This window comes from Leopardus geoffroyi, chromosome B1, assembly GCF_018350155.1.
Source record: "Leopardus geoffroyi isolate Oge1 chromosome B1, O.geoffroyi_Oge1_pat1.0, whole genome shotgun sequence".
NCBI lineage: Eukaryota > Metazoa > Chordata > Mammalia > Carnivora > Felidae > Leopardus > Leopardus geoffroyi.
The window spans coordinates 20,906,949-20,934,592 of NC_059327.1; the positions used below are offsets into that span (position 1 = coordinate 20,906,949).

The 27,644-nt window shown below is 36.5% G+C and overlaps 1 protein-coding gene across 2 annotated transcripts in view; it reads right to left on the reverse strand.

Moving 5' to 3' along the window:
- Positions 1-697: 697 nt before the first annotated feature.
- VPS37A (VPS37A subunit of ESCRT-I) overlaps positions 698-27,644 on the reverse strand; it is a 45,596-nt gene continuing 18,649 nt past the window's right edge. For both annotated transcript variants that reach the window (XM_045454920.1, XM_045454926.1), the window contains 11 exons: positions 26,571-26,645; positions 24,569-24,683; positions 23,864-23,964; positions 14,577-14,802; positions 12,506-12,576; positions 9,065-9,192; positions 8,925-8,983; positions 8,779-8,847; positions 4,646-4,789; positions 3,621-3,701; positions 698-2,039 (listed from right to left, as the gene is read on the reverse strand). In XM_045454920.1, coding sequence (XP_045310876.1) covers positions 3,621-3,701; positions 4,646-4,789; positions 8,779-8,847; positions 8,925-8,983; positions 9,065-9,192; positions 12,506-12,576; positions 14,577-14,802; positions 23,864-23,964; positions 24,569-24,683; positions 26,571-26,645 — 1,069 coding nt within the window. In that variant the 3' untranslated portion in view covers positions 698-2,039. The remainder of the gene's footprint in view (positions 2,040-3,620; positions 3,702-4,645; positions 4,790-8,778; positions 8,848-8,924; positions 8,984-9,064; positions 9,193-12,505; positions 12,577-14,576; positions 14,803-23,863; positions 23,965-24,568; positions 24,684-26,570; positions 26,646-27,644) is intronic.

A 27,644-nucleotide genomic window follows, 5' to 3' on the forward strand; every position in this document is an offset into this window, starting at 1 on the left:
TATCTTGGACAACTTACACAACCTATATCTGAACTAAATTGTCTGTTGGTTAAATGCAGATATTCACGATCAAACTTTTTTGTAATGACTAGGTTGTAAGGAGGCTGTCTAATTTTGGAAGGAGAAAGCAAGCTATGTTAACTGGTAGAGAATGAAACTAGGCATTTTGGCTTAAAGAATAAGACACACTGAGATGAATTATGTGATTATGTAGAAGAAATTTACTGTATAAGAAAACTTACGCTTTTTGTTTGTTTTTGTTTTGTTGTTGTTGTCTCTGTGGAGGGGAAAGGAGACGAGCACCCAAGCACCTAAACCATGTGTGAGTGGAAGTTTTATAGTATTTCCACAGGGACTTTTTTTGAATAGATGTTTAAGTACATTGGTAGATCAAATGGACTGATGTCCCTTCAGAATGACTGTGATCTGCTGGTTTCTTGTTATGGGTTCTACAGTTTCTAAGAAAGCTACCTGATGGTCTGCAAAAGACAATTATGTCCTCCAGTGCAGTGACTGCTGGGACAATTGGAAGTTCTGCTGGTCTGTGTGTAAGGAAAGGTTTCTAAATACCCAGAAGGCTGCCACAAATTTAAGACACTTACCTGAGTTCTTTCATCTACAAATCTTTAAAAATAATGTCTGGTTATTCTGAAGATTAAACAGCATGCCCTTAGTACAGCGCCAGTGAGACAGGCAATTAATGAAAGTTAATTTATTTATTCCAATTATATAGTTATAGTCCATATGAATACTTGCTTTTCCATAAACAGAGACTAAGAACTAAGTATTTGTCAAGTCTAAGAAAATAATTTTATTCTTCCTAAAGTTCTATTGCCAGAACATGTAGAGAAAGAAAAAGGATGAAGAAAAAAAACACTGTACCAAATGCTGGCATTTGGAATGGCAATACATACTGGGATGAAATTTAAACGAAAATATGTGTTAGGTTGTTTTGTGACTTAGATACCCTTACCAAAGCCTCAGATACATATAGTTCCAGATTTTCTCCTTTATTAGCTTTCACAGCTACCTATAAAATGTGTTCCTCCTATAACATTGTATAGAAGCAAATTGCTGAACGTAGCACAATTTAAAAAGAATTTTCAATAAAATTAAATAAAAACTAGATTGCCTAAAAGTTAAATATTAATTTTATTACTAAAGCTGTTCTCTATGAAAAGCTAACTCACAGTAAAGATCAAAAGAATTCACTGACTTCTGTGTCTAGAATTACTACTTATTAACAAAAAGATTGTTTTTAACATTAGGAATTTAGAAAGTATATTATTATCCAATCACAAACCTATTAGCTACTTATATAAAAACATTATTATGAAAGATTGTTGGACTAGATGAAATGGAAGGCAATCTTTTTCTATTAGGTAAAATATACATTTACTTGTATTGCTTCTTAAATGTATCTTTAATTTTAAAAATTAAATCATGTATGAGCAGCTGATATATTTTTTTCATTTAGTGTTATTAAAAGTTACCTTTTTGAGACGGCACATTTGTAGGCATGGTCTTTCCTGACATTATGAATATTTAAAAACAAATGTTTTTTGAAAATTTATCATCTGGAAATAAGGAAAAATAAGGCTTTCTACAGTTGAAAATAGTAATTTTTCAAAAAGGTTGACAGGAAAAATATCTAAACAAACGATTCTTGATAAAGAAAGGAGGCAGTTTCAAATTAAAAATATAAATTTAAATGAGGCAATTTTTATAAAATATTGATACTAGCTAAAATCACATGCATAGGTACTTAATAACAGAGGGCCAGCAGTGAAACTTAAATAGGATAGGATTTATCAACAATAAATAAACATTTATAGTGCAAATCGTGCAGAAGAATTTCTCAAAGCAAAGACCATAGCAATCATTCTAATCTGTACAAAATCAGTCTCAGTTCTGTATACAATCTATACAGGGTATCTATGAATTCAGTCACTGTGATGAAATACCAATTTGCAAATCATACATATTAATTTGCTTATTAGTCTTGTGTCATTTCTGTCTTGGTAGGTTTTCAGGAAAATCTGAAAAGAAAAGAACATAGAAAACCCTAAGATTTAACTTAAGATGATAAATTCTCATCTCTTGATATTCTCTTCCAATTCAGACATGTCTATAAGAAGATAACTGGACTATGAGGGAAAAGAGGTGGGGAAAGGATTCTAGCATGTTCATATAAACAATTACTCAGTGCCCACTCTCTTCTTAAACTGCGATATGAAAAATCAACCCCTCCCCAAGGGACTGACAGTATGATTTAAAAAACAAGATATAAAACAAGTCAATGTTGGCACTAACGTTACGTACAACTAGATGAAGAGAAGGGGCAGATGAGTTTGAGGTGGAGAGAAGAAATTCCTGCCATTTCCCTCGCTATAAATGCTCCCAGGGAGGTTCCCATGCTCCCTTCTCAGAGTGCACTGCTTCAGCCCACCTGAATGAGCAAAGGACCACAGACATGACGCTAATCTGCTGGTCAAGCTGCTGCCGGGTCAGCCTATTTGCTGGGGATTTGTAGTGAAACCCCGGTTAGTCGCCATGAGCTACTTGAACCATCCTAATACGGTCAGGCCTGTGGGCAGCAATGGTGGAGCATGTGTAAGTGTAACAAAGAAAGGCTCTCTGAAGAGCGAGGTGGGGGAAGCACATGCGAGTGAGAGACAGAAAAGAACAGATGCGAAAATGAAAAACAAGCAGCCTTGGCAAGGGTGTGAGAAGAAGCCTTTGGTTATTACAGCCTCCTGCCCTGTTTTCAAGCTCAGCATCTGCGCTGTCCTTTCCTACATTTTGGCTCTACAAACTATCTCTGCATTGTTCAATAACACAAGCTTTTACTCAAATTTGGTGGGGTGGGCAATAGTTTTTACAACCAAATCATTCCTAAAACTAGATAGATGGAGAGGAAAAGGAAGAGAGTGTTGGGACTGAACAAAGACACAGTAATAAGAGAAAGAACATCAAATGGAGAACATACGGGGAAAATGGAAAATTAACGTGGGTGCTCTCGAATATATGCCAGATTATAGAGGGCTTAAAACCAGAGAGAAATTTAATAGTGATACTGCCATTGCTAAGTTCTAGAGCAGAGAAATTATACCATTGGCTGGTTTTAGGAAGATCATTCTGTCAGTGCTCTATAGGAAGGGGAAAGCCTCAATTCAGGGGACTGGCAAAACATTTACTGGAATAATCCTGGTGTGAGATGGAAAAGAGACAGACTGGAAGTTCATCTTAAAGGAAGAAATGACAAAGGAGACTAGTGAGAAATGTCAACTAAGTGATACGGTTTACTCCATATGCCAGCTAAGAGAAAGGTACTAATCATAGATAGAGTTTATAATTCTACATACGTAGCTGTCAAACACTAAAAAACAAACAAACACACAAAAAAACAAAAAAGAAATTCATTTAAGGCAACAGCACAGTGACAAAATATCCAAAAGATTTCTATTGGTTAAATACTTAAGTATATAAAATTATATATAATGTATAACACAGAGCATTTTATATGTTGCATATAACACAAAAGCTAAGACAGAACTCAACAGGCACTGGTAAGAATACTTCAATTAAAGAATACTCAAACTTTCTGGAAAACAATTTACCTATAGTGGAGCATGGAATTGGCTGTGCGTTGTTATTGCTTGTTGAAGTTTCTCTTCCTTGGCTCTTCTACAGTGGCAAATCTAGAAGATTTAAAGTACCAGTCACTTCTCCAATGATTTACTTACTGCTTCCTACATTAGGACAGAATTCATAGAAGAATCCTTTAACTTGTTGACATTTTTTACTTTTGAATGTTTAAGGTAGCTCAGAATTTAAAAATCATCACCCCACAAACATTGAATTGTATTTGGAAGATAACCTTTGCCTGTAAACTTCCAGAATGTAAAATAAACCTCTTCATATCAATTCTCTGATTATGTAATTTCAAATACCTGTGTTTTAAAAATATAAAAATCCTACTGTTGTTAATCAGGAAGATTAATTAAAACTTCAAGGTACAGTTATATAATATCAAAGAAGAATAAACTAGAAATCAATGCCTCGCAAATGCTATAACCATAGTTTTTAATGTGCCTAAACTTCAATTTTCTCTGATGGAAAATGGGGATAACAAAATCTGGCCATGTTCCTTAATAGGATATGCATATATATCATACACATTTTATAAAGTTTATTAAGAAAAGGTTACTTTTAAAATGTGATGTTTCAGAGAAATTAGGTAAATATTTAGAACTTTATCGAAAGGCAAGATACTGTTAAATAGACTTTCTTGATCTTTCTTTAAATGTAATGAAAATCAGAACAGAAACTATTCCAGAATGTTCTCAGTAACATTTACAAGTTTTAAAATAACTAAGTATACGTTATTCCCTTTTGAAACAACTTGTTGAATATAAGAAGGTGCATAGCCTACAACCATTGACTAGACTTTAGCTGATATAGTAGCTTTAGAACAAAATCATAGTAAGATGCTGCTATCATTCTTAAAGAACAGAGGTTCTTTCGTCTGTTCTCATGGCGCTCAAAACTCCAGCTCAGTACTGCGCTAACGTTCGCTCATGAATACAGTTAAGTAATTGGATATTACACTGTCCCTTGTCCTCAACTGAAGAGTATTACATACTGTTCTCTTTTCCATGAAGCTACTGAGAAAATCATCTATTTCGGTTTTTCCCTCTAAGAAATCTTCAGCAATATTATCAGACTCTTCCTCAGCTTCATGAGCAGCTACTTTCAATCTTGCCTGCAAGGCACTCGCACTACAGCTCTGAAAAAGAAAATCAAGCGCTCATTTAGTTTATTTACACTGCTCAGAAAAATGAGACAGGGGAAGGGAGAAATTCACTGTACGCCTTATGTTGCGTCTTTTTGAGGAAATCTGCTACCACCCGAGTCCTCAGCTTTTGGAGATAAGGGTAGATGCCTACCACAAAAAAACCCAATCCAAAGCTGCAAACCAGTAAATGAGGGAAACTGGGCCAATCAGTGTCTTCTGGGGATTTAGGAATTAGGTCATTGCGGTAGGCACCCTCTAAGAGGACACCTAATTATCCCCAGCTCCTGGTGTTGCTGCCCTTGTGTAAATCACCTTCACTTGAGGGTGGGCTGCACACAGGGACACACTTCTAATGAATATGGCGAAAGCGATGGGAATAAATTCAACCGAAAAGGCACAAGACCTGCACAAACACTGCTGAAAAACCTGAAGAAGTCATGAATAAGCAGAAAGACATCTCGGGTGCATGCACTGGAAGACTTAATACTGTTAAGATGACAATACTACCCAAAGTGTTCTACACAGTCAATGTGATTCCTATCAAAATCTCCATGGCATTTTTGGCAGAAAAAGAAAAACCCATGCTAAAATTCATCAGAATCTCAAGTGACCCCAAATAGCCACAACAATCTTGAAAAGGAAGAATAAAGACGCATATTTGCTGACCTCAAAACTTATTACAAAGTGACAGCAATCAAAACAGCGCTGTACTGACCTAAGAGACATGTAGACAAATGAAAGATCAAGCCCCAAGATATACCCTCACATACATGGTCAAATGTTTTCAAAAAGTGTGCCAAGACCATTCAGTGGGGGAAAAGACAGTTTTGGACAAATAGTGCAGGGACAACTGGATCTTCACATGCCAGATGAAGGTGGACCCTTATTTTACCTCACATATAAAATTGAACTCAAAAAAAATGAACTTAAAGTGGACTGAAGACCTAACTGCCAGAAATAAGACTATTTTTAATAACAGTCATGCTAGTGGGTGTAAGGTGGCAACCCACCGATACATCACGTACACAAATGAACCATTTTCTTATCACCCTTGCCAACACTGGTCATCTATCTTTGCAAGTCTGGCTCACATGGATGATGTAAAATTTGATTATTTTTATTACTGACAGGCTGAATGTCTTTTCAAATGTTTCCATTTATTTATTCATTGAATATTTATTGAGTATCTACTCTGTGCCAAGCACTGGACCCGGTACTGGGTATATGGGCGAATACAATACGGCATGTTTCTGCACTCATTGCAACAACAGTCTAATGAAATGATTTATATGCTTTAGAGTGAGAAGACTGACTCATCGTTCCCGAAGATTCTGAGTGAGCACATCGAGACACAAGCGTAGGAATCAAGGTTGTATTTTTTAAGTGTTTCAAAAATAATTTCAAGCAATTATAAGTGAAGAAGACCGAGTATACCCGTAGGTTTATTGGACATTCATATTTCTTTTTGAGTTTCTTGTTCTTTCCTTTGCCTATTTGTCAGGACTCTTTATGGGCCACTGGCATTCGTACGTGCTACATATGCTACAAATATTTGTTCCCTTTTCTTTTAATTTTGATATTATAATCTTCAGTATATGCAAGTTTTAAACTTATGGACAGATAAACAAAACTAATTTTTTTTGTGCTTCTGCCTCTTGTATGATACTTGGAAAGCATTTTCCCACCATAATCTCATAATTACCTTTCGTAATTCTGGAATATTTTAAGTGTGTATGATGTGATACAGGGATCTTCTTTCTAAATGGACTGCCAACCCTCAATTTTCTCTAACCCATTACTCATATATACAAGTCTATTTCTGAATTGCACACTCTGCTCCATAAAACTATTTTTCTCTTCCTACAAAAATAATCTTCTAAATTATGAGGTTTTATAGTGTTATTCTAACACCTGGAAAGGGGGGGGGGTGGTTTCTTCCCCCATTGATTCTTTTTGTTCAAGCTCTTCCTGACCACTTTTAACCATTTAGTTTTTCAGATGAACTTTAGAATAAATCAAACTGAAAAAAAAAAACCAAAAAAAAAAAACCTGGGGATTCTGACTAGAAGTACATTAGAGGCACCTGGTGGCTCAGTTGGCTAAACATCTGACTCTTGGATTTTGGCTCAGGTCATGATGTCGTGGGCTGTGAGTTCGAGCCTGACATCAGGCTCTGCACTGAGAATGCAGAGCCTACTTGGGATTCTCTGTCTCCCTGTCTCTGCCTCTTCCCCACTCGTGCTCCCTCTCTCAAAATAAATACATAAAATAAAACTTGAAAAAGAAGTAAATTAAATTTTTTTGGGTGCCTGGGTGGCTCAGTCCATGCTGAGTATGGAGCCTACTTAAGATTTCTTTCTCTCTGCCCCTCTCCCCTGCTCACGCACTCTAAAATAAAATTTTTTTTAAAGTAAATTTTTAAGTTGTTTTGAGAAGAATGAAATCTTTATAATAGTGGATTCACTCCATGAATATTTTAGGTTGCTCCATTTACTCAAGTGTTCTTTTTTGTCATTCAGTAAAGTTTCCTAACTTCCTTCACCGGGTTCAGTTCTAGGTATTTTACAGTTCTGTTGCTATTGTAAATGAGTTTTTTTCTCTACCTCACTTTGCATTAGTAGCCGCTGGAATCTCGGGGGAAACTTTCTCAATATGCTAGGATTTTTGCTTGTTTTTGGTAAACAACTATTTTATTTTTTCTTTTATACTGTACCTCTTTTTTCTTGTCTTGTTGCAGTGGCCTGAACTTTTCCAGCATTGCTAAACAGGAGTTATATTGGGGCATCACTGTCTTATTCCTAATGTTAGGGGGATCTTGAAAATGTTTAGCAATTCAAATTTTTGCTTTTGGTTTCTAATATTCTTTACCAAGTTAAGGAATTAATTTCTATTCTTAGTTTACTAAAAATTTATAAAGAATCATAGGAATATTGTGAAAAGCTTATTCAGTATCTACTAAACTCTAATGTGCATCCAAGAGTATTTCATTGGATTCTCTCAGATTTTCTGGTTAAGAGGGAGGACAGTTTACATTTGATTCCTGACTCTGACACTTTCTATTTATATGACATCAGGGAAGTTATTTAATATCCCTGTGCCTCAGAATGCTTATCTGTACTATGAAAAAGCAGTACCAACGCCTACCTCCTAGGATTTTGAGTTTGAGGGAATAATGGGCAATATATGAAAAGAACATAGTGCAGTGTAAGTTGAATTTTATAAATGCTTCAAGTAATTTTATAAAGTGATTTTTATTTTTTATTTAATTGGATCTCTAGCAAAGAGTCTACAATTTGTGGTGAATTAAACTTTACAATTTCATGTCTTTCCGTTTGCTAAGTTTTCATTTAAGGTATCTGTACATAAGCTTAAAAGTGAGACAAAAGTTCAAGTTTTTTGTTGTTAGATTTTATTATAGAAAGTAAACTGGAATTATAATAACATTCCCAGAAAAGTTATTTATGGGGCTTTTTGTATTTTTCTGCTTTGGAACCAAATATGCTCTTGCATCAGAACAAATCATTTATAATGCCCCATAACTGAGAGCTATTCATCTCACTTAAAGGTACCAAGCCTTATAAAGAAAGTCGCCTAATAAATGCTTTCTGATAATGAAAGTAAGAATGTGGCTCATGCATATTGAGATTAAAAATTCCTATGGGGTTCCTGGGTGGCTCAGTTGGTTTAGCATCTGAATCTTGACTTAGGCTCAGGTCATGATCCCAGGATCATGGAATCAAGCCCCATATTGGGCTCTTTGCTGAGCATGGAACTTAAGATATTCTCTTTCTCTCTCTTTCTCTCTCTCTCTCTCTCCCTCCCTCCCTCCCTCCCTCCATCCCTTCCTCCGTCCCTCCCTCCCTCTCTCTTCCCCCACCCCCCCCACCGCCTCTCCCCAGTCTTGCACTCTCTCCCTTAAATAAATTCATTAAATGTAAAAATAAAATCTTATGGTAAAGGAAAAGAGCTAAACATCTTACCTCACTAAGTTCATGCTGCCTTTGCATCTTCTTTTCAAAAGTAGATTTCAGTTGTGTAAGCAACTCATACTAAAAGATTTTAAAAAAATGTTATTTGATTATATTTGTAAGTTGTATGAATTTCTTTAAAATGGTAACTAACTCACCTTATCTAAAACAATTTGCCTTTTGGCTTCCAAGCTGGGCTCCAAAAGAAGATTTTTTCCTGTAAGATAAATTTCTGGTTTATTTCTAGGTTAAAGATCATATTTTTCTCAGACAATTTAAGAAGTAAGGAAAGACATACTTGCTAGCTCTTCAATACTTTTTACTAAGTCATCCTTGTCGGTAATTATCTGTTTTAGTTGAGGCAAAGTCACAAATTGTTCCAGTAATATCTCCTCTTGTTCATTCATATCTGTAAGCTGTGATACACTAGCAGCACAACAGAAAAGTTCATGAGTATCAGTCATCTTGTTTTCTCCGTGATGACATATATTCACAATTTTTCCATTTTATTCAGTTGACAGGGCTCTAAATAATTTTTGAACTATTAGTTTTTATATATGCATGTGAGAATGCAAATTATGACCTTAAAAGCAAATAAAGTATCAACCAACCACAATGGAACACAAATTAGTCCGAGTGTAACATCCAATCATGACAGGAGAGTAAGGTTCATGAACAGTCACAACAAGTTAACTTCTCTGTACCTGTTTAGTTAAAAAGTGTGGGGTTATCATAATAAAAGGTGAGTATTTGCATATGTGTGTGTACAGATTCATAAAATATTTAAAGAAAAGCAATCATGGTGGACTAACCAAAAGTCAATATCCATAGGGTGAAAGTGGGAACTGGATGGGTGGATAGGAATGGAAGCTAAACCTTTATTAGTTTTGACTACAGATCCATATTAAAGCATTATGTAATTTAAAAAAATAAATTAAAAGAAGTCTATAAAATTCAGAGTAAATAGAAATAAATGAAACTGGCTTTTTTCTAAGTTACACACCATCCAGAGAAGTATTATTCAGAGACTTTAAAAAATACTATTAGGCTGTACATTTCAGCCACAACACAAAAGAAATACACAAACACAAAAGTATAAGAAACAAACTCTTATCCTGAATTCAAGAATCACAGTTGTAGTTTTGAAAAAGAACAAGTGCCTTTCAGAGAAAGGACTTTAGGCCAGAGAAAATAAATTTCATGATGATCCCATGGCATCTCTGTTTTGTCAGAAAGGACATAGAAGCCAATGTCAAGAATTTACTAGTGACTAAAGACAGAATGTTTACGTATCAAAAAGAATAATGACTGCAATGGACTGAAACATATCAAATACAGTTTTAAAAAAATCTACGAATTCTTAGTAGAAAGTAGATTCTACTTTAAATTCTTAGTAGAAAGAACTACTTTCTGAAAGAACAGAAACAACTACTGAAACAAACCAAAACCTTTGCGTATCAGAAAGTTGGGAGCTTATGTGTGCATCAACTCAATATTCTGAAAATTGATAAAAAACCAAATAAGCATTTGTCTTTCTGTTCCTATATGAAGTGTATTTAAATACAACTAAATAGTTGATTAAGAAAGTTCATCTTCCTGGGGCTCCTGGGTGGCTCAGTCGGTTAAGCGTCCGACTTTAGCTCAGGTCTTGATCTTGTGGTTCATGGGTTCGAGCCCTGCGTCGGGCTCTGTGCTGACAGCTCAGAGCCTAGAGCCTGTTTCTGATGCTGTGTCTCCCTCTCTCTCTGCCCCTACCCTGCTCACGCTCTCTGTCTCAAAAATAAATAAACATTAAAAAAAAAAGTTTTTAAAGAAAGTTCATCTTCCAGAATTCTGGCCTTTTCTGGAAGTAGAAAATCACATTTGCAACCTTTAACAAAATAACGGAGAGCCAATAATTTAGATGTTTCAACCTGTCTCAGTCTTAATGTCACTAAAAATAGGGCAACCAGACATCATTGTTGCCTTATATAAATGATGTAAAAGGAAGTATGTACTAATTATAAGTATTCTTGCCAAAGGAACTGAACCTAAATCTTTTTTTTTTCACCACTGAGGTATAATTGGCATATAACAAACATTGTGTATGGTTAAGGTGTACAGCTCAATAATTTGATAAAACTGAACCTAAGTCTAATTAAAACTCTATATCTAGCTACCAAAAGAAATAGGGAAATAGAAGAACATTTCACTGGTACTACAACGATGCAATTAGGCAAAAACAGGATATAGGAAATTCTATAAGCCAAATAACCAATTTCTTCAACAAATATATAATAACATGACATGTATATAACTTATATTACCACATATATGTATTTACATGTGTATATGTGTGTGTGTATGTGTGTGTATATATGTGTATATATATATGTGTGTATATATATATATATATACACACACACATATATACTGATAAAAATGGGGGGAATGGTTCACAACTAAAAAAAACATAATAACTATGGTAATCAAATATAATAGGTAAACCTTGTTTTGATCCTGATTCACCTAAACTACCAACGAAGAGATTTAATTATTAAGATCCTGGGGTAATGAGATACTATTAAAGAATTATCATTAATTTTGTTAAGTATGATGATATTGGGGTTATGGTAAACACAAAGTCCTTACCTGGTAGAGAAATTTAGTAAAGAACTGAGTAAAAATGCTATGTTTGGGATCTGGTTTAAAATAATTCTGACCCATACCCACACTTCCCAAAAAGGGCTACAAGGGTATATGATGCAAGACAAGCAAAGAGGTTCACCTTTTTGTATTTGTGACATTTTCATAATAATTTTTTTTAAAAGAAGGAAGAAAAAAAAGAATCCTTTATAACATGGGAAAAATAACAGTATCTACTTTATGGGGTTGCTGTAAACATTACAGCGCTTAGAAAACCTTAACATGTATGTAATATAATATAAATCTTCACTGACTATTATCAGCAGAAAATAATAAATCACTACTTCCTAAAAATGACTGTGAAACACTGAGTCAATTATGGTAAACATTTTTTTTTTTTTAACTGTAGGATTTCTCATGGGTATCTGGATGTACATCCCTGGTAGGAGATCTCCCAAAGACAAAAAGAACTACAAAAACAGATTTTTAATTACATTCAGAAGCATTAGTAATAACAGCCTTATGCGTATTATAAATCTTCAATGCGGTATAAAGGATGTAATGTTTCCCAAAGTTGAATGGCCACAAAACAATTTTTCGTGAAGTGTCTGAGAGAAGCAGTGTTCCATGAAAAATAGGACCTTAAACTTGAATACTACAAATTTATTTCCCAACAATTTGAATACAATTTGGCTTGTAAAAACACTGTGCTATTACTTTATGAGAACATTAATATGTTTCTCTATGTACAAAGTTCTACCTACAAAAGGAACAATGAGAAGGTCTAAAATAGGCCAAGAAATATTTGAAATCGCTGGAGATAATGTACTGAGAAATAATTTTCACAATAATGTAAGCCACAAAAGAGAAAGGACATTGTTATCCTGGAAACTAGTATATCATTCCCAGTATCTAGAAAAATCCCTGGGTACATAGTCAATAAATACAAACTACAAGACATAAAACTGATTTATAAAACTTTCCCACTAAGACAACCACAATACAGAAATAGTGAAGATAAAAACAACCCAAAAAACCCTTTAACATGGATATGACAATGATGATCTGGTCAAACAGACAATGAATACTAACGTTACTCTCCCAAGATTTTTACCTTAGTTCTGAGAGTTCTGGAAATGCATCAGGGACGTCCGGCATCTTGTAACCAAAACCATTTTGGCTTATCTAAAGAGAGTTTGAAATGGTATTAAACTTTAGCCATCTTTTTGACTGCTCCTATTTACTTATAAATGTAATTTTTGATGGATCACATCTTACAATTATCACCTTCATCTTTTCATCTTCGCACTTTACATTGTCCTTATTTTTCCCCCTCCTTTTTTTTTTTAAAGTTTATTTATTTTGAGAGAGAGAAAGAATGTGGGCAGAGGGGAGCAAGGGGCAGAGAGAGAGAGGGCACGAGAGAGAATCTGCTCTGTCAGCATAGAGCCTGATGTAGAGCTTGAATTCATGAACTGGGAGATCATGACCTGAGCCAAAGTTGGACCTTTAACCGAAGGAGCCACCCAGGTGCCCTTCTCTTCTTTCTTTCTTTTCTTATTTTTCAGCATACCTTGTATATATAGGGTTAATTTTTTTTTCTTTCGTGGGATCATGTAAGTACCTGCGTTAGCTCTTTCCTGGGCAAGTATAAGACTGTTAAATAAAACACTTAACTGTATCTGTAACAAGTGCAGAGAATTATCTGTGGATTTTACTGCTACATAAGAATACATTTGTCGGGGCGCCTGGGTGGCGTAGTCGGTTAAGCGCCGACTTCAGCCAGGTCACGATCTCGCGGTCCGTGAGTTCGAGCCCCGCGTCAGGCTCTGGGCTGATGGCTCAGAGCCTGGAGCCTGTTTCCTATTCTGTGTCTCCCTCTCTCTCTGCCCCTCCCCCGTTCATGCTCTGTCTCTCTCTGTCCCAAAAATAAATAAACGTTGAAAAAAAAAAAAAAAAAAAAAAAGAATACATTTGTCTCATCTGAAAGATACTGAATATAAACAAAATTTAGTAAATTGGCAAAAGTCTGAATAGTTGCATAACTAAGTTCCACAAGACAGTAGGGGAGATAACAGGCAATCCGTTGTTTAAATTAAAACAACTTTTTAAAATTGGGGATCCTTGGAAAGTTCTCTTGTAATTTTGTTTACACTAATTTGAGTATTACTATGGGGGAGACTCACTGAAGGTTAAAATGAAGGTTTTTAAATCATTTTATATGTTTTATTCACATAGTCTCTCAACAACGTCCCACATGGTAACAGTTACCACTTAATTTTTTTTTTTAATGTTTATTTAGTTTTGAGAGAGACAGAGACAGAATGCACGTGGGTTAGGGGCAGAGAGAGAGGGAGACAGAGAATCCGAAGCAGGCTCCAGGCTCCGAGCTGTCAGCACAGAGCCCAACGCGGGGCTCGAACTCACGAGCTGCGAGATCATGACCTGAGCTGAAGTCGGACGTTCAACTCACTGAGCCACCCAGGCGCTCCCAGTTACCACTTAATTTAAGAAAAATTTTTTTAAACCAGTGAGACACTTGAAGCCCTTAGCAAGGTAGAGAGCAGATCCTCCACAGTCTGAGACCTACTTCTCTTTCATGATCACTTCTCGTGCCTTCACGTCTATTTCCTCTATGACAGCTAGAGAGATCTATTAAATGCAGTTTCACAAGAATGCAATTTGGTTTATGCCTCCAAGACTTTGTCAATACTATTGCCTTTTCACAGAAAACTTTACATAACCCCTCTCATTCTGACAAATTCATTACCATCTGTCAAAATCTGGCCTCAAACATAAACAAATACATTCACTTACCTGCCCCATTTTAATTGAGCACCTACTATGTGTATCAGGGGTGGTTTGAGGCACTAAGGACAAAGTGGTGAAAAAGCAGAAACACATTTTTTATAAAAGCATCGCTTCTAGTTCTACCTCAGTTTCTAGGAGTACTGGATCTTCACCGTAATTCCAAACTACGTCTTCTACTCTACTGGAGGTTTCATATTTGCAATTATTTGATAATTTGCTGGTCACTTCTGAGTTTGTTACTTGAGCTGAAAATGCGATTTAATCTTTTTATCTTTTGTGCTTTACTTAGTGGCTGCCACAAGAAGGTATATGATAAATATTTGTTGACTGGACAATCTCAAGGATACAAAATGTAGAAAACTGAAGATGCCCACCGGTGCTGAAGTGTCTGTTGTGGGAACAGGTAATGGCAGATTTGAAAGGACGCCAAAAGAAGGAGCAGCGGGTTTGGCTGTTGTGTAACTTGTTGTTGAAGAAGAAATAGTGTCAGCAACAGACAAAGAAGTGATAGTCCTGTTAGCTTCTTGTGGCGGATATGGAGGAAGAAATGGAAAACCCTGAGATGCGTAAGGAGGCATCCCACTTGGATTACTGTATAGGCTAAAAAGAAAGACAGAAAAAACATTAGATTAGACGTTAGGGGTAAACCTATAAAACTATCCCCACATGGTTCTAAATCACAATGGCCATGCAACAGAGACAGAATCTTGTTACTATAATCATATAACTGACTTAAAATATTATATAAACTGATAAAATATGACGCCACCCCAATAAATATGGTTTCCATGAAAAAGCACAATGTTTTAGAAAGCATAATATTCAACTAGTCAGAGAAGAAGTGAACAGACAGGCTCTTTTTGAGTTTGGAGCATTCCATTAGCATTAATCACTATCTTCATAAGAAGAATGGAGGACGTTTAACCCAGAAAACGTATTCAAGACAGGATGCTTGGATCGTAGCTCTCATTTTATCTGGAAAAATATGACTAACAGTCATGACTGCTTTTCTAAAAGATTTCAAAGGAAAATAGTTAAGTGCAGAGAAGAACTGCTAAAAACAAATATAAAACATAACTCATTTTATTGCGCTTCACAGATACCGTATCTTTTAAAAAACTGAGTGTTTGTGACAACCATGCATCGAAGTTAAGTCTAGTGGCACTATTTTCCTAACAGCATCTGCTCATTTCATACGTTGGCATCACATTGTCATAATCCTTGCAATATTTCAAACTTTTTCATTATTATTTTTGTTATGGTGATCTGTGATCAGTGATCTTTGATGTTACTATGGTAACTGTCTTGGGGTGCCATGAAGTGCACCCATATAAGACAATGAACTTAACTGATAAATGTGTGTGCTCTGACTGTGCCACTGGCAGGCTGGTCCCCATCTGTGTCCCTCTTCCCTGCGATGTAATATTGAAATGAGGCCAATTAATAATCCTACAATGGCCTCTTAAGTGTTCAAATGAGAGCCACAGGTCTTTTACTTTAAATCAAAACCTAGAAATGATTGAGCTTGGTGAGGAAGGTGTATCAAAAGCCAAGACAGGCAAAACGCTAGGCCTCTTGGGCCAAACAGCCAAGTTGTGAATGGAAAGGAAAGGTTCTTGACAGAAATTAAAAGTCCTATTCCAGTGACACACGAATGAAAAGAAAATGAAACAGACTTAATGCAGATGTGGAGAAAATGTTAATGGTTTATACAGAAGGTCAAACCAGCCGTAACATTCCGTTAAGCCGAAGCCTAACCCAGAGGAAGGCCCTAATGCTCTTCAGTTCTACGAAGGCTGAGAGAGGTGAGGAAACTGCATTAGAAAAGTGGGAACTCGGCAGATTTTGGATCGTGAGGTTTAAGGAAAGAAGCCTTCTTCGTAACACAGAAATGCAGGGTGAAGCAGTTAGTGCTGATATAGAAGCTGCAGCAAGTTACTGAGAAGATCGAAAATAATACAGGTGGCTACACCAAAGAATGGATTTTCAATGCAGACAAAACAGCTTTCTGTTGGAAGAAAATGCCATCTACGACTTTCTAAGGTAGAGAAAAGAAGTTGAAGTTGATGCCTGGCTTCAAAGGTCCAAAGGACAAGTTGACTCTTCTGTTGGGGGCTAATGCAGCAGGTGATTTTAAATCACCATTCAAAAAAATCCTAAGGCCTTTTAAGAATTAGGTGAAATCTAGATAGAGAGTTAAGATGGAAGAGTTGTATGGAGACTTTGAGCTTGTCTCATCCCTGAAACACAGATCAGCATCAAACAATTTTGAACACCTAGGAAAATGATCTGAGGATTAATCCAACAATCTGTGTGATGTGAGCCAGAGAACTTGGCAGGTACATGGTACAGAGAGGTGAATTGGGGGAGAGAAAAACCATGAAGCCATAGAGGGTAGGGAACCATATTTGCGCAGAGAGGGCAGAGAGACAAAGAGAAAGAAGAGTGCAGCGCGCTGAAATGAAGGAAGAAAACAGCTGGAGAGAAAGAGAGAAATAAAGAGTGAAAGCACTCACAGGGGACTGCACAAGAAACCTGTTCCTCAAAGCCACTGACGGGGAGAAAGGAGAGGGTTTCAATAGGGCCAGGATTCTAGAAACAGTGGAGCACAGAGGCTGAAGTTTCGGAGCTCAGGGCCTGGAGGTGCTCTGGTGAGGAAGCAGGACCAATCCCCAGGAGCAGGCAGTGGGGGTCTGAGGGTTCCGTGTGCCACACAGGGAGAAGCAGTTGCCCTACCTGCAATGAACTGCATACTGCCATACGTTTTCCCCGAGGGCAAAAGTCCCAGCAGACCCTGGAGTGCTGCCACATTTACTGATATTGGAACAGAGATGCCAGAGTGCAGCAAAACCTGGTGCCAGCTATGTGTTGTGACTCTGAGCCTCTGCCACTGCGTGATCGGGCAAATGTTTTCTCGGACAAGATGGCACCTGGCCATTGCTTGATGAGACCCTTCCCCCAGAGAATCAGCATGGGTCCAAGTAGGGAGGGTCTCTGAAGTGTGGGTTTTGAAACGCAGTCCCATGTGAGATAAAACTCTAGAAGGAGACAGCTTGGGCACAGACAGGGTAAAGGCGGGGAGTGGACAGAAACCTGAGGCAAAGGAGTGGTGCTTGAATGTGTGTCTGTAAGGGCACAAAATGCCCATGCCAGAGACTAAAGAGCTGGGTGAAGCCATTTCCACCTTTAGTGCACACGTATACATACTTATGAGCTAAGCAGTGCCACCAAATGGACAATGGAGCCGTTACACCAAACCCCACCCATTTGTAGTCTCCAGGCACATGCCCCAGAAGAGCAGCACAAATCCCTTCAAACTGGTTGGTCTACTGTTCCTTTTCTTTGCTTCTGTTGTTTTCTTTTTTCTTTCATTTTTTTTTTTCTCTTTCACGGGTAAAAAGAGTTCTATTTTCTCTTGAAAATTTTGATACTACTTTATTTTATTCCATTTTAATATTTAAAAAATTTTTTAAACTTTTTTTCCTTTCTCTTTTTTCTCTTTCCTATCAAGCTTCTTTCAAAAAACAGAATGAAATATACCTGGTATTGGCTTCCTTTATTTGATTTTGTTTTGTTAATATTTTTTTTAATTTTTACTTTTTATTTTATTGTTTTTCTTCCCCTAAAATGACAAGACAGAGGAATTCACCCCAAAAGAAAGAACAGGAAGAAATGATGGCCAGGGATTTAATCAACACAGATGTAAGTAAGATGTCTGAACTACAATTTTAAACCATGATTATAAGAACACTAGCTGGGGTTGACAAAAGTATAGAAGACACCAGAGAATCCCTTTCTGAAAAAAATAAAAGAACAAAAATCTAGTCAGGGAAAATTAAAAATGCTATAACCAAGATGAAATTTTGAATGGATGCTGTGATCTATGAAGCAGAGCAGTGAATCAGTGATATAGAAGATAAAATTACAGAAAACAGTGAGGCAAAAAAGAGGAAAAATGGGCAAAATATCGTAACATAAAACTTAGAGAACTCGACGACTTATTAAAAAGGAATAACGTTTATATCATAGGAGTCCCAGAAGATGAAGAGACAGAAAAAGGGGCAGAAGATACATGTGAGCAAATTAGAGTGGAAAACTTTCCTAATCTAATAAAGGGCACAGACCTCAAATTCCAAGAAGAACAGAAAACTCCCATTAGGTTCAACAAGAATTGACCATCAGCAAGGCATATTGTAGTGACATTTACAAAATACTTACCAATTTAAATGCATTTATTTTTCTTGTCTGATTGCTGTGGCTAGCGTTTCCAATACTATGTTTACTAAATAAAACTAGTGACAGGACATCCTTGTTTTGTTCCTCATTTTAAGGGAAAAGCTCTCAGTTTTTCACTACCGAGTATGCTATTAGTTGTGGGCTTTTCATATATGGCCTTTATATTTCGTGGTATGTACTCTCTAAATCTTTGTTTAGAATTTTTTTATCATGTATGGATGTTGTGCTTTGTCAAATTATTTTTCTACATCTACTGAAATGATCATATCATTTTTTATCCTTCCTCTCAGTGATATGATGTACCATATTGGTGGAGTTTTAAATATTGAACCACCCTTGCATCCCAGGAATAATGCCACTTGATCGTGGTGAATGATTTTTTAATGTATTGTTGGATTTGGTTAGCTAGTAGTATTTCATTAAGGATTTTTGCATCTATGTTCTTCAGATGTTAGTTCCCTTTTTTGTGGTGTCTTTTTTCTGGTTTTCTGATCAGCCTAATGCTGGCCTCAGAGAATAAATTTGGAAGTTTTCCTTCGTCATGTATTTTGTGGAATAGTTTGAGAAGAGTATGTATTAACTCTTCTTTAAATGTTTTGTAGAATTTGCCTGTGAAGTCAACTGGTCCTAGATTTTTGTTTGTTGAGTTTTTTGATTACTGATTCAATTTCCTTGCTAGTAATTCGTCTGTTCAAATTGTCTGTTTCTTCCTGTTTCAGTTTTTGTAGGTTATATGTTTCTAGGAATTCATTCATTTCTTCTAGGTTGTCCCAATTTGTTGGCAAATAATTTTTCATAATATTCTCTTACAATTGTTTGTATTTCACTCATTTGTTATTTTGTTTATTTGGGTCCTTTCTCTTTTTTTTGATGAGTCTGGCTAGAGGTTTATCAATTTTATTGATTTTTTCCAAAGACCCAGCTCTTGGTCCTGGTTTCATTGATCTTTTTTACTGTTTTTTTTGTTTGTTTTAGTTTCCGTATTATTCACTTCTGTGCTAATCTTTATTATTTACTTCTTTCTTCTGGTTTTGGGTTTACTTAATTCATTTTTTTTTTAGCTTCATTAAATATGTTAAGTTGTTTGAGATTTTTCTTCCTTCTTGTGGCAATCTGAACTGTTATAATCTTCGCTCTTAGAACCACTTTTGCTGCATCCCAAAGACTTTGGATCATTATGTTTTCATTTTCATTTGCTTCTATGTAATTTTTAATTTCTTCTTTGATTTCTTATTTGACCCATTCATTGTTTAGTAGCATGTTCTTTAACCTCCAGGCATTTGTACTTTTTCCAGACCTTTTTTTTGTGGTTGACTTCTAGTTTCACAGCATTGTGGTCTGAAAAGAGGCATGTTATCAGTTCAATCTTTTCAAATTTGTTGAGACTTGTTTTGTGGTCTAATATGTGTTCTAGTCTAGAGAATGTTTCATGTGCACTTGAAAATAATATGTATTTTCCTGCTTTAGGATGTAATGTATCTATCTGTTAAATTCATCTGGCATAGTGTGTCATTCAAAACCACAGTTTCTTTGATTTTCTATGGATGATATGTCCATTGATTTTAGTGGGGTGTTAAGTCCCCCACTATTACTGTACTAGTATCATTTAGTTCCTTTTTGTTTGTTGTTAACTGTTATGATTTGGGTGCTTCCATGTTGGGTCCATAAACATTTATAACCGTTATATCCTCTTGTTGGGAAGTCCCCTTTATTATGATATAGGACCTTCTTTATCTCTTGTTACAGTCTTTGTTTTAATGTCTATTTTGTCCAATATAAGCATTGCTACTCCAGCTTTCTTTTGACCTCCATTTGCAAGATAAATGTTTTTCCAACCCCTCACTTTCAATCTGTTGGTATCTTTAAATTATTTTTTTTAATGTTTATTTATTTTTGAGACAGAGAGAGACAGAGTATGAATGGGGGAGGGTCAGAGAGAGGGAGACACAGAATCCAAAGCAGGCTCCAGGCTCTGAGCTGTCAGCACAGAGCCTGATGCGGGGCTCGAACTCACGGACTGTGAGATCACGACCTGAGCTGAGGTCGGACGCTTAACCAACTGAGCCACCGAGACGCCCTGTTGGTGTCTTTAGGGCTGAAATGAGACTCTTAGAGGCAGCAGATACAAGAGTCTTGTGTTTTTATCCATTCTGTCACCCTATGTTTCTTGGGGTAGTTAGTCCATTTACATTCAAAGTAAGTGTCAATTGTATATGTATTTATTGCTATTTTGTTACTTGTTTTGTAGCAGTGTCTATAGTTTTTCTCTGATCCTTTCTTGTCTTGCTGTTTCCTGGTTTGCTGGGTTTTTTTTGTGTGTGTGTGTGTGATATGCTTGGATTCCTTTCTCCTTATTCTTTGCTCATTACTTTCTTTTTAATGTTTATTTATTTTGAGGTAGGGTTGAGGGATAGAGAGAGAGAGAATCCCAAGCATGCTCCATGCTGTCAGCTTGAGGCCCAATACAAGGCTCAATCCCACCTACCAACAGATCACGACCTGAGCCAAAATCAAGAGTTGGAAGCTTAACAGACTGAGCCATCCAGGCACCCCATCTATTACTGGTTCTTAATTTGTGGTTATACAAAGCATAGGTTTAAAGGACATCTTCTGGATATAGGAGTCTATACTAAGTTGATGGTTGCTGACGTTTGAACCCACTTACTCCTCTCCCCCACATGTTTTAGGTATATGGTATCATATTTTACATCCTTTTGTGATCCCTTGACTGATTTTTACAAATATACTTATTTTTCGTATTTGTGGTCTTTCTTTTCTACTCAGAGGGTTCCTTTTAATATTTTTTGTAGGGCTGGTTGAATAGTCATGAATTCCTTTCGTTCTTGTTTGTTTGAGAAACTATTTCTCCTACTATACTGAATGATAGACTTGCTGGATAAAGTATTCATGGCTGCAGATTTTTCCCTTTCAGCACTTTGAATATATCATGCCGCTCCCTCTGGCCTACAAGGTTTCTGGTGAAAAATCCAGATACCCTTATGGGTTTTCCCTAGTATGCAACTGTCTTCTTTTCTTTTGCTGCTTTGAACATTATTATCTCTTTCTCACTACTTTCTGCCATTTTAATTACTATGTCTTGGTATGGATCTCCTTGAATTGATTTTTAGAGGGGATCTCTATGCTTCCTGGGTCTGGAAGTCTGTTTCCTTCTGCAGATTAGGGAAGTTTTCAGCTATTATTTCTTCAAATAAATTTTGTCTCCCCCACCCCCTTCTTCTTCTGGAATCTCTACAACGTGAATATTCTTATACTTGACAGTCATTGAGTTCCCTAAGAGTAGTCCCAATTTGCATCAATTTTTTTTCTTTCATTTGTTCAGCTTGGTTACTTTCCATTACTCTCTCATCCAGATCATTAATTTGTTCTTCTGCTTCATCTATTGAGTTATATATTCCAATAAGTCCATTTTTAATTGCACTTATTGTGTTCATCTCTCAGTGGTTCTTTTTTATCTCTTTGTTAAGGGTCTGATGTCCTCCACTCTTCTCAAGGCCAGCAAGTATCTTCACGATCAATACTTCAAATTCTCTAACATGCCTACTACTCATATCCGTTTTACTTAGGTTTCCTGCTGTGGTTTGGTCTTGTTCTTTCATTTGGGACATATTTCTCTGTCTCCTCATTTTGTCTAACTCTCCATGTGCTAGGAAGGCCAGCTACATCCACGAGATCCTGCAATGTCTTGCAGTGCAGTGCCTCCTGTTCCTCAGGACCTGGCACTCGGGCGGGGGGGGGGGGGGGGCGTGCCTCTGTGTGTTGTGTATGCCCTGTTGTGTTCCTGCCACTTTTCCTTTCAGTCCAGTTTTCTGCAGTGGCTTTCTTGGTCTGCTGTGGGTAGTGTTTGGTCCCAGGGGAGTGAAGTGCACTGGTCTGCCTGCTAAATAAGACCTGGAGCCTCTGCTGTGGGGACTGAGATGGCCTAAGTGGACCTGCACAGAGTGCTTGGGCAGGGCAGGCACTTTTAACATGTTTTGCTTTAGGCTTTTCCAGCAAATGCCTTAGGCTTTTGTGTATTGGGGTGCTGGCAAGGGCTGTGCAGTTCTTCTGGGGGAGGGACCTCACAGTGCTGGGGACTGAAGCAAGTGTGACTGGTGAGGGCATATCCAATGAAGCATGGGGCGGCAGGCCCTGGCATAAGCAAGTTACATAGCAAGTGTTGGTGCCACACTGGTTCCCACAGCTGTGTTTAAGCTGAGGGGACGGGCAGAGAAAAGACATGTGCTAGCTCCTTTTTCCTAAGTGGGGCGGGGGTGGGGGGTCCCGAGATCCCTGTTTCTCTGGACAAACTCTGTGATGAGTAAATCAGTCTACCTTCTGTGTGCCCCAGGCATTTTTCAAATTGCTGAATCTGTGCTGTTTCTGTTCAGGATGTTTGGAGTGTTGCCTCTTTAAAGGCCGGAACTCAGCTTCCTAAGGACCTCTGGGTTCTCCCAGAACAGAGCACAGATTTTTACAATACCAGGCTTTATGTCCCACTGGTTGTAAGGGACTGCACACATTTTTGCATATAGGAGAGAAGTAAATTCTTGTTGCCAGAAGAACTGTGGCATTTTGTATTTTCAAAACATCTACAGATAGATTTCTTGACCTTTGCCACTCTATCAAGAGATGGGAGTCTAGTCTCCACCCCTTTGAACCTGGATGGGACTTTGTGACTGACTTTAACTGCCAGATGTGAAAATTAAGTGAGCCTTCAGAGTATTTCAATCCCTGGATTTGCAACCACAACAGTTAATGCAAAAGATGAAACAAAGATGAGCTGTCTCCAGTAGTCTCTAATCAAACTGCAGATTCACAAGGAAAATACATGTTGTCAAGGTTTGATGATGTGTAAAAACGATTTGAAAGGTATTTTTCAAAGCTGCTGAAAGATGTGGAAAATTAAAAAGATAAAATAACCAATGGAAACACAGAATTATCATCTCCAAAAAAAAAGCAAAAAGTTGTATCATAAAAGAAATGTAATTATGACCAAGTACATGACTGAGCAACAGGGAATATTTCCAGAATCAAATTAATGAAAATATCAAACATGAAATTTAAGTAAAAATCATGACCTCAATCACTGAGAGGCTGGAAGGAAAGGAACGTTTGTGAAAGATAAAGTCTCATCAATCATAACAGAAGGCTGATACACCTAAAATGAGAGAATTAAGAGATGTATGTTTATATTATATTTACATTATTCAGAAAGATGAAGGTAAATATTGGAGAAGCAGCTAAAAGAAGAAAACGCAGCTGCCTCTGAAAAGTATAAATTTGTCTGTGTGAAGGTGGGAATGTGGAAAAAAAGAGAACTGCCTTTTAACATCATTTGAAATTTTCAACTGTATTATGTGCACTTTGATAAAAATAAGTAAAAATAAATATATACATATAGGTTTTTTGTTACGAATATACTTACTATGAAAATGCTGTTGAAGAAGGAGCTAAAACTGGAGGATTCTTCCAAAACTCATCCAATAGACTCTGAATAATTTTTCCAAGATCTGAATGCATTGTAAACTGAAAGTAACAGTATACAGGAAGATTAAAATCACTTTCAGAATAAGTCTTATTAGGATAATGTCATCCTAAAACTTAATCTTAAATCCCCTTCTGCAAGTCAGGAAGTAAATGAAAAACAAAGGATATTGTGTCAAATGACCATATGAGCAATCTACAACTTATAATATTTTCCTATACACTCGATGCCATAAATCAGGTTAAAAATCTATTTAACCAATAATGGAGCTAAAATATTTCCACACTTTTAAAAATAATTTTAAGGTTCAATGATAAATACTGAGAGTACATATAAGTTACAGTTCCTCACGTTAATCAATTATTTATGTATCCTAAGAACTTGGAGGCATATTTGAATTTTATCCCCTCCTGACAACTATGGAAGATCTACTATGAACCAAAGTTCTCAGATCAACAGGTCCTCATCACAGAAAAACAAATAACTTTCAAATCAATATTATCTATTAGATATAGTGACTTTTTTTTTCTCGGAATTGTACTGATTCCAAATGAGATTTTAAATGCATTTTAGATTTCTGAATATACAGCAGAAAAGTAATACACCTGTTATACTACTCTGAAATAAATTATACTATATACATACGTTGTTTACTAATGGAGAGGTAACATAGACTCCTTGTTTATCCATTAAGTGATGTCGTATTGGTGGATAAACACTGATCACTGGTTTTTCCTGAGGAAACTGTGGAGGGAGCAATCTGTTCAATGTAGAACAGATGAAAAACAAAAAGACAAGGGTTGTGTTATATAGTCATTAATGCTAAAACAAACTTAGTTAAAAGCAAATTAAATTTTCATACTTTAATCTGAATTAATTATTCACAGTAGTAAGTGCTCTCTTATGGTTGTTGATTGAAAATATACAAAAAAATCTACTTTGGCAACAATATCATAAAGTAATTCAATATAGTAAAACCTTCTTAATGTGGAATATGGATACCCTGAGTTATAGAATATTCTTTACACCAAGTTAATTAATTGCTTTCAAACACAACAAACCAAGCTACGTAAAATCTCAGATAAAAGTCAGATCAGGTTATTTGTACGAGGTGAACCACAGTAACCCAGTCTGGCTATCAGCTGGACCACAGTTTTTGTCCATATAATTTCCTCGTGGTTTTCCTACTTTTGAAATACTGCCAAGAATTATTTCACCATCTACTGAAATTTTAAAGAGTGAATAGATAAAAGCCAAAGTACTATAATTAAAACACTGTAGCTGTCATCATGCCTTGGTTCTATAAAGCTCTCTTCTAATTGTCCCCATTAACACATCTCTCCCAAGTCTGAGGTCAATCACATGGCTTCAAGTAAAGAACAGTAAACTCTCAATACAAAAAAAAAAAAAAAAAAAAAAAAAAAGGTGAAAATCTCAACCTTTCTGAACTATCACAAATTTAAAATCAGAGATCAAAGTCTTAAAAAATGGGATTTTACTGGATATGGATACTGATTTCCAAACCTCTCAAAGAAGAATATGTCCCTTTAAATGGTCTCTCTGTTCGCCTGCTGGCTCAGATAACTATTTATTTTATAGCACTGTCAAAAAGAAAACTGGGTCCTTTTTGGCTTTTCCTACTAAAGCATATGGGGGACAAAACTCCTTCATTTATATAAAGACGTTAAAGTAGTTTGGTAAAAAAGGCAATGAATGGTCTTTGAAGCACAACCAATCTGGGTTTGTAATCCTGACTATGCTGTTCACTACCTATGTGTCTGTAATTTGCCCAATTTGCAGGACTGTTGTGAGGATTCAAAAAGCTCCTCTATAACAAGATAACCCAGCATCATGCATGGGACTGTTACACATTCACACTTTCATTCACTTATTCAACTAGGATTTAACAAGGCCTTTTCTGTGCTGGCATTGTGCTAGAGACGGTGAGAATATGAAGATGAATAAACCATGCTTCTTGTCTTCCAGTTAAGTGCTTCTTACCCACAAACACCTGCTCCAGCACCCAGCCCCCTACTGCAATCTGAGAAAGTAGTAACTTAATACTTTCATGCTGAAGACTAATAACTGCACTTATGGTTAAATGGGGAATTCAGCAATCATCCTGTCCAATCTTTTCTCTCACGAAGAAAATTTTTAACTTGATTTTTTTTCTTTAATCAGCAGATCAAATTGAGCCTTGAACTTTCTGGCTGATGTAGTGTATCTGTTGCTGAAAACTAGACTATTTTAACTTGTTTTTGATATAAAGCTGAATAGATCTCTAATGGTTTTCGATACACAATCCCTTTGATTGTCCTTATCATTCTTTCTTTCAGCCTACCTCCAGCTAAAACTTTAGTGCAAATCAATAAAAATAATTATAGTACTAAAGATCATTACATCTTTTTATTGCATTTCTTTCTTCTTATATAGTTTTTTCTTACAGCAATATCATTATAATGATGTCTTTAAAAAATTTTTGTTTCACGAAATTGCATTAACTTTTTTAGAAGTTACAGTTACTAGAAAGGGAAAGGTTTAAGCAAGTTTACTTTAAGCAATTTACGTCTAATAACTAAGAAACAAAATAATGAAAAGACTTTTAAACACACTATTACATAAAAATATAGGATACAATTCTACTCACATATTAATGTTAATTGTCAGGTTGTTTACGGTGAATGGCAACCTGTATTCCACATCTTTCTGTATTTCAGCTATACTGTAAGAGAAAATTTGAGAGAAAAGTTTACCTGAAGTTACAAAACCATTAATGTTAAAAAGAATTTTATATGTTTTTAGAGCCTACTAAAACTATTAATTTTAATCACAGAATCTAGACAGCCAAAATAACTCACATCTTTTTTTTTTTAACTTTTTTTTTTAATGTTTATTTATTTTTGAGACAGAGAGAGACAGAGCATGAACAGGGGAGGGTCAGAGAGAGAGGGAGACACAGAATCCGAAACAGGCTCCAGGCTCTGAGCAGTCAGCACAGAGCCCGACGCGGGGCCTGTACTCACAGACCGCAAAATCATGACCTGAGCCGAAGTCGGACACTCAACCGACTGAGCCACCCAGGCGCCCCAATAACTCGCAACTTAAGGGAACAATTATCATAGAAAGATTTATCAAATAAGCAGGCAAAATATTCTGAGATATCCAAGTGTGTGTGGATACGTGCAGATAGATGTTGAGGTAAAATAGCAAAGAAAAACTCCTATTAATACTAGATCGATTTACTATAATTTTATCTAATTCATCATTACTGGAACCAACTGTTATCCTCTGGTTAACACAGGTCAACAAGACATCTGGGTTCTTCATCTAGGGAAGTCTGGGTCTTAATATCTTAAACTTAAGTCTAGATAAGATGTCTCCTACAGTCTTATGACAGACTGCTGGCCATTTTCCTCCCGTTCTTCCTAAGTAAGAGAAGTCTAATTTTATTTTGAGTAGCAACATTCTAGCCTTTTTTGGCAGCTAGTTGTTGGTGCAGACTTAACCTCCAAGATAGATATAGGGAGGTCATAGGGTCAAACTACTAGGAAAGCGTCTAAAAGAGGGGACAAAAAAAACGAGTAAGAGTCTATTTGCCCTTCCTGCCTGGACCTGATAGCTGCACTTCCAACAGCCATATTGGACCATGAGTGACCGTGAGAATGGAAGTCATACACTAGGGAGAGCTGAGCAGAAAGAAAGAAGTAGCTTGACTCTTTAA